General features: G+C 38.3%; 1 protein-coding gene across 2 annotated transcripts; it reads left to right on the top strand.

Annotated features, from left to right (window-relative positions):
- On the top strand, positions 673-6,776 carry LOC104786294 (ABC transporter C family member 8-like). Of its 2 annotated transcripts, none has more exons than XM_010511659.2 (12): positions 673-909; positions 1,261-3,203; positions 3,301-3,621; positions 3,695-3,781; positions 3,866-4,477; positions 4,556-4,720; positions 4,808-5,102; positions 5,210-5,424; positions 5,509-5,814; positions 5,892-5,955; positions 6,052-6,291; positions 6,398-6,776. In XM_010511659.2, exons 1-12 carry the CDS (start codon positions 888-890, stop codon positions 6,517-6,519), a joined length of 4,392 nt encoding a protein of 1,463 aa, XP_010509961.1. In that variant the 5' UTR covers positions 673-887; the 3' UTR covers positions 6,520-6,776. The 2 variants fall into 2 exon arrangements, with proteins under 2 accessions (XP_010509961.1, XP_019082836.1); XM_019227291.1 differs by lacking the exon at positions 673-909 and having other exon boundaries at positions 2,395-2,511; positions 2,586-3,203.

The following is a 6,977-nucleotide window of genomic DNA, read 5'->3' as shown; positions in this document are numbered from 1 at the left end:
ATTAAGAACTCCCTTCACCGGAATAAAATTTAATACTTATTTAACTATTTAAGAGACCACTGGTGTGACAAACTGACAATATTTATAAATTACTGCAAATAGTCAAAATGCATCACAAATTATATACACAATTAAAATAGTACAAACCTAGTAATTTTAAAAACCTAATATGTAGGTTATATTGCTTATAGATGCTTAGTCCACATATTTGCCAAAACAATTTTGTCATTAATGCAAAATAACTTGTAAAATGGTAAACCAACTGTTTTTTTTTTTCCAAAACGAAATGAACCATTTATATTTTTTTTGGGCAAAAAAATGAACCATTTATATAGTATTTGTATATAATATTAAAATAACTAAAGCCAAAATTAATCAAAATAGGTAAAATAAAATAAATTATAGTCCACTAAACATAAATGTTTGGGCTAACTTTTCAATCAATACAGAAAATAAATGAAAACTATACCACTCGCAGAAATTGATTGGTGCCAATTGCCAAGCCAACAAATGAGAAGTGACAAGTAACAAATATCTTTTGTTTTATTTTTAACCGATTTTTGTTCGTATCTTTCTTTGACGGACAACACTTTTACTTTCTCCCCTCCATTAATGGTAACAGAGCCCCACACACACACACACATATTACTCTCGCTTGGTTTGCATTGATATACTAAACAGCAGGACGGGTTCATTATTACGTAATCAAAATTGTATTGACGCCGTTTACATTCGATTCTCAGTCATTTAGATGTATGTGGACTTCGATACTTCGTTTTAGCTTAAGTGAACAACATCAATCAACCTCTCACGTTTTGTTTCGTAAAGGCAGAAGCTTTTCTTTTGTTTGTTTGTTGGTTTATTGAGCTCTGTTGCTTGCTTCTACAATGGTGGAGGTTTCATTAGAAGGTACGATTTTTACCCTTTTTTTACTCAATCATTGCTACTTTGTCTTTTGTGGTGTTCTTGCGTTTGTGTTTGTTTGAGGTTTTTTTCTAGGAAAAAATACAAACTTTTAGAATTTAACCGAGTTTTTAGAATTATCTGTATATGTTCAATCATTGATACTATCTATGGTGGGATCTTTAGAAGCATCCCACTCTTGGCTTCTTGTGTTCCTCTCTAAAAGACAAAATAAAATTAAAAACAAAAAAAAACACACTGGCTGATTAAACTATTTTATAAACTGACGTATACTGAATGATTTGCTGATTGTTTATCTCTTGTGATGGTTTTTTTTTTTTTGGTTTAATAATGCAGGGAGCCTTCCATGGTGTGACGTTGAAGTGAGTTTAGCCTCTTCTTGCTTCCAGAGAACGGCTATAGATGTCCTAAATCTCTTGTTTCTCTCACTCTTCTACTTGCTCTTGATAGCTGGTTCTGTTTCCAACCATATTGTAGTCAGGCGCCGCAAGAAAGGATGGATCTTTGTGGCTGCAGCTATTTGCTGTTTTGTCACCAGCATCGTTTTTCTTGGTGTTGGGTTTAACAGTCTGATTCATGATGCTAATGACGATAATGAAACCCCCGGGGCTGCTTGCTTTGTTCAAGGGATCATTTGGGTCTCACTTGCCGTTTCCATGCTTGTTAATGGCTCCAAGTGGATTAAGATTCTTGAATCTGTTTGGTGGGCGTCTTTTGCTTTGTTGGATTTAGCAGCAAAGAGTGTGATGCTTTTGCAGGGAAATGGTATCCGAATCTTCGACGTCATAACCTCGCCCATGAGTATTTTGCTTCTCATTTGCTCATGGATGAATTTGAGATCTTCTTCTGCAGCAGCTCATGTCTGCAGCGAAACAGATCCTCTATTAACTGAAAATCCTAGAAAAGAACCGGCAAGGTTAGCAACAGCTGGATTTTTCAGCAATATGTCCTTCTCTTGGATGAATCCTTTACTCTCGCTGGGATTCAAGAGACCATTATCCCGAGAAGATATCCCAAGTGTACTCCCTGAGGATGCGGCTGAATTAGCTTACAATAAATTTTCTCAAGCATGGGATACTCTTCTTGCAGATGGAAGCTCAAATGAGGAAAGAAACTTGGTGTTTAGAGCCGTTGCAAAAGTCTACTTCAAGGAGAACATATTCATAGCAGTTTGTGCATTTTTCAGAACAGTTGCGGTTGTATCTCTTCCATTAATGCTATACGTCTTTGTGGATTATGCAAATAGTGACCACAGGGATATCCGCAATGGTTTCTTCAACTTAGCTTGTCTTGTTATGCTGAAGCTAGTTGAATCCTTGTCAATGAGACATTGGTATTTTGCATCAAGAAGATCAGGAATGAGGATTAGATCAGCGCTAATGGTAGCTGCATACAAAAAGCAGCTAAAGCTATCAAGTTTGGGGAGGAAAAGGCATTCATCTGGGGAGATTGTGAATTATATCGCCGTGGATGCATATCGTATGGGAGAATTCTTACGGTGGTTCCACTCGGGATGGAGCCTTACGCTGCAGCTTTTGCTTTCTACAGCTGTACTTTTTGGAGTGGTTGGCGCAGGAGCTTTTCCAGGTTTAATTCTTCTTCTCCTGTGTGGTCTCCTTAATCTGCCATTCGCAAAGATGCTACAGAACTGCCAGACCGAGTTCATGATCGCACAAGATAAGCGATTGAGGTCCACCTTAGAGATTTTGAACAGCATGAAAGTCATTAAGCTGCAGTCATGGGAAGAGGAGTTCAAGAAAAAGATAGAATCCTGTCGTGATGATGAATTCAAATGGTTGGCTAGGGCTCAGATGACAAAGGCCTTTGGTAGTGTCCTGTATTGGATGTCTCCAACAATAGTTTCTTCTGTTATTCTCGTGGGATGTGCTCTATTGAAGAGCGCGCCACTGAACGCAAGCACCATTTTCACGGTTTTAGCTACACTAAGAGTTATGTCAGAACCTGTTAGAACTATACCTGAGGCAATATCTGCTATCATCCAAGTCAATGTCTCTTTCAACAGATTAAACAACTTCTTGCTTGATGATGAGCTAAAGATTAATGAAATTGAAAGAAGTGGTCTCGAGAAATCTGGAATAACAGTGGACATACAAGCAGGAAACTTCAGTTGGGATCCAGAAACTAAGATTCCAACTCTTCAAAATATACATTTGGAAATTAAGCAAGGGCAAAAAGTTGCGGTTTGTGGACCAGTTGGAGCAGGAAAATCATCACTGTTGCATGCAGTACTTGGAGAAATACCTAAAGTTTCTGGAACCGTAAGCAAAATAGCCACAAAGACTGACTTTAACTTTGTTTTTAGTGTAAAAATTTTGTCACAAAATGCTTCCTTGATATTTTCCAATTGGAAAACAGGTAAAAGTGTCTGGGTCCATCGCTTATGTTTCTCAGACCTCGTGGATTCAAAGTGGTACCATCCGGGACAATATTCTCTACGGGAAGCCCATGGAAGCTCGAAGATACAATGCTGCTATAGAAGCATGTGCGTTGGATAAAGACATAAACAGATTTGGACATGGTGACCTCACAGAAATAGGACAAAGAGGGATTAACTTGAGCGGAGGACAAAAGCAAAGGGTTCAGCTTGCACGTGCTGTCTATGCAGACTCTGATGTTTACCTCCTTGATGACCCTTTTAGTGCTGTGGATGCACATACAGCTGGAATTCTTTTTCATGTAAGTGAGCACATTGCATTCAAAGAAGCTTTTATTAATGACTGCTTCTTAATATGTTGAACTGTGACTGCAGAAATGTGTTGAGGATGCGCTGAAGGGAAAAACTGTCATTCTGGTCACTCACCAAGTCGAGTTTCTCTCAGAAGTTGATCAAATTCTGGTAAAACTTGACTGGCACCAAGTGAAAAAAACCTTGTCAACGTCTTTGTCGTTAAGTTATTAATTCATTAATGATACTGATCAGGTTATGGAGGAAGGAAGAATTACTCAGTTAGGAAAGTATGAAGAACTCTTAATGATGGGGACTGCATTCCAACAGCTTGTGAATGCTCATAATGATGCAGTAACTGTATTACCTTTAGCGAGTAATGAAAGCCTCGGAGATCTTAGGAAAGGGGGTCGAGGCAGAGAGTTAAGAAACATGACGGTTGTCGAAAAAAACGAAGAAGAGATCGCAACAACAGATGTTCCAGGGGTACAACTTACACAAGAAGAAGAAAAAGAGAGCGGTTATGTTGGGTTGAAACCTTTCTTGGACTATGTCCGTGTCTCTCAAGGATGGTGTCTTTTATGGTCAAGTGTATTGTGTCAGGTTGGCTTTGTAGTTTTCCAGGCTGCATCAACATACTGGCTGGCTTTCGCCATAGGGATCCCTAAACTTACTAATACAATGCTTATAGGAGTCTATAGCATTATCTCAACTCTTAGTGCTGTTTTCGTATACGCAAGAGCTGTTACGGTTGCTCATCTTGGACTCAAAGCTTCCGAAGCCTTCTTCTCTGGTTTCACAAATGCAGTCTTCAAAGCCCCGATGCTTTTCTTCGATTCTACTCCCGTAGGGCGCATTCTCACTCGAGTAAGATTGCTTTGCTTACATGTATTTTAATAAATTATATAACTTAATGTATGATGTTGTTAAATGTAACATTTGCAGGCTTCTTCTGATTTGAACGTCTTGGACTTTGACATCCCATTTGCATTCATATTTGTGGTAGCACCGGTCGTTGAGCTCGCTGCAGCTCTTATCATCATGACATATGTGACATGGCAAGTAATTATCATAGCTCTTCTTGCTTTGGCAGCCACAAAAGTTGTTCAGGTACATGTTGCGATTTTACTTCTTTTTCAGTTTGTTTATGCCGCAAAGAAGTCATAATTAACCCGCTTCTTCGTGGAAAAAATATAGGATTACTATTTAGCCTCTGCAAGGGAGCTGATTAGAATCAATGGAACAACCAAAGCTCCAGTGATGAATTATGCTGCAGAAACCTCACTTGGAGGAGTGACAATACGAGCTTTTGGAACGGTAGAGAGATTCTTCAAAAACTACTTACACCTAGTTGATGCAGATTCCGTGCTATTCTTTCTGTCTAATGCAGCCATGGAGTGGGTGATTCTGAGGATAGAGACTCTGCAGAATGTGACCTTGTTCACTTGTGCACTTCTGCTTATCCTTATCCCTAAAGGCTACATAGCTCCAGGTACATGAATTTTTCAACTCATCACATCACAGCTTTGTTTGATAAAAATATCTGTTGTATTCATCAAACTGAAAGGTTCTGCATGAACTTGTGCTTATGTGTTGCAGGCCTCGTTGGGCTTTCACTCTCCTATGCATTAACACTGACAATAACTCAGGTGTTTCTGACCCGATGGTATTGCACCTTATCGAATTCAATCATTTCAGTAGAGAGGATAAAACAATATATGAATATACCAGAAGAAGCTCCTGCAATTTTGGATTATAGAAGACCACCTTCCTCATGGCCATCCAATGGTACAATTCACTTGCAAGATCTTAAGGTTAGAAGAAAACATATAGAATGTTACAAGATGATTGTAATAATTATGCTAAAGTCATTGATATGCGTCATTTATTTGTTTTAGATAAGATATCGCCCCAATGCTCCATTAGTTCTCAAAGGAATCTCTTGCACATTCAGGGAAGGGACAAGAGTAGGAGTTGTTGGGAGAACGGGAAGTGGGAAGAGCACTTTAATCAGTGCTTTGTTTCGTTTGGTAGAACCAGCAAGTGGTTGCATATTGATTGATGGCATTGACATAAGTAAGATTGGCCTAAAGGACCTGAGAATGAAACTCAGCATCATTCCTCAAGAACCAACTCTTTTCCGTGGCTGCATAAGGACCAACCTTGATCCTTTAGGTGTTTACTCCGACGATGAAATATGGAAGGTAAAATAAGAAACAAAAATGAGATTTTATAAACCAAAAGCTTGAAAACCTTCCTAATAAAATTGTTTCTTTTGCAGGCTCTTGAGAAGTGTCAGCTTAAGACGACGATTAGCAATCTGCCTAATAAACTTGATTCTTCAGGTAATGGAAAAAACAGTAATGTTATCATTTTACTTACACAAAATGGGACGTTACACTTATGTTAATCTTGTGTTATTGGTGGGACGAAATGAGAAGTGAGTGATGAAGGAGAGAACTGGAGCGTGGGACAGAGACAATTGTTCTGTCTTGGAAGAGTACTATTAAAGAGAAACAAGATCTTGGTGTTAGATGAAGCTACAGCTTCCATTGATTCAGCCACAGATGCAATCATTCAGAGAATCATAAGAGAGGAGTTTGCAGATTGCACGGTGATAACAGTTGCACATAGGGTACCTACGGTCATAGACAGTGACATGGTCATGGTTCTCTCCTATGGTAAACAACATTTTCGTCTCTAATGAACCAGCCAACTCTGTCTTTCAATCTCTAAAACATGTTATCATTGACCAATGTATGGGCTTTTGGTGTTGGTTTTGGTTAGGTGAGCTAGTGGAGTACAACGAGCCTTCAAGGCTAATGGAGACTGATTCTTACTTCTCCAAACTTGTTGCTGAGTATTGGGCTAGTTGCAGAGGAAACTCTTCTCAAAATCTCCAATTATAGACCTCATCATCAATGCTTGGTATATCTGCTACTGAACCTGAAACGTCAGAGACTTGAACCATCTTCCATTGTTGTAGTTTTCAACCCAAAAAAAAATGATTCGTTATCAAAGCATTGGTAATATATATGTCGGGTCTCACATACCGATCTATGTGCTTATTCCTGTTTGTATATCTTTTGTGGTAGACCGATGAAAAACCTAAATTTTATACTCAAATTCCATTTTCATTTGAGGATCCATTGGAACCCATGAGAAACTCTCCTGTCGTATGCCAATTAATTGATGGTTTAATTCTGCTTTTAGAATTAAAAATTAGTTATTTATTTGAATTATACTAAAAGGATATTTTTGCAAATGCAGTTAGCCTATAAATTTAATGATAGCATGATTACTATCGGCTTCATCAAATTAGTAAATTGTAATAATTTTGTATATTTACGTAAACGATTGTTTTGAG

The sequence above is a fragment of the Camelina sativa genome, chromosome 1, assembly GCF_000633955.1.
Source record: "Camelina sativa cultivar DH55 chromosome 1, Cs, whole genome shotgun sequence".
NCBI classification, from domain to species: domain Eukaryota; kingdom Viridiplantae; phylum Streptophyta; class Magnoliopsida; order Brassicales; family Brassicaceae; genus Camelina; species Camelina sativa.
The sequence above is the reverse complement of the archived record's forward strand: the minus strand, read 5'-3'. Positions and strand labels throughout refer to the sequence as shown.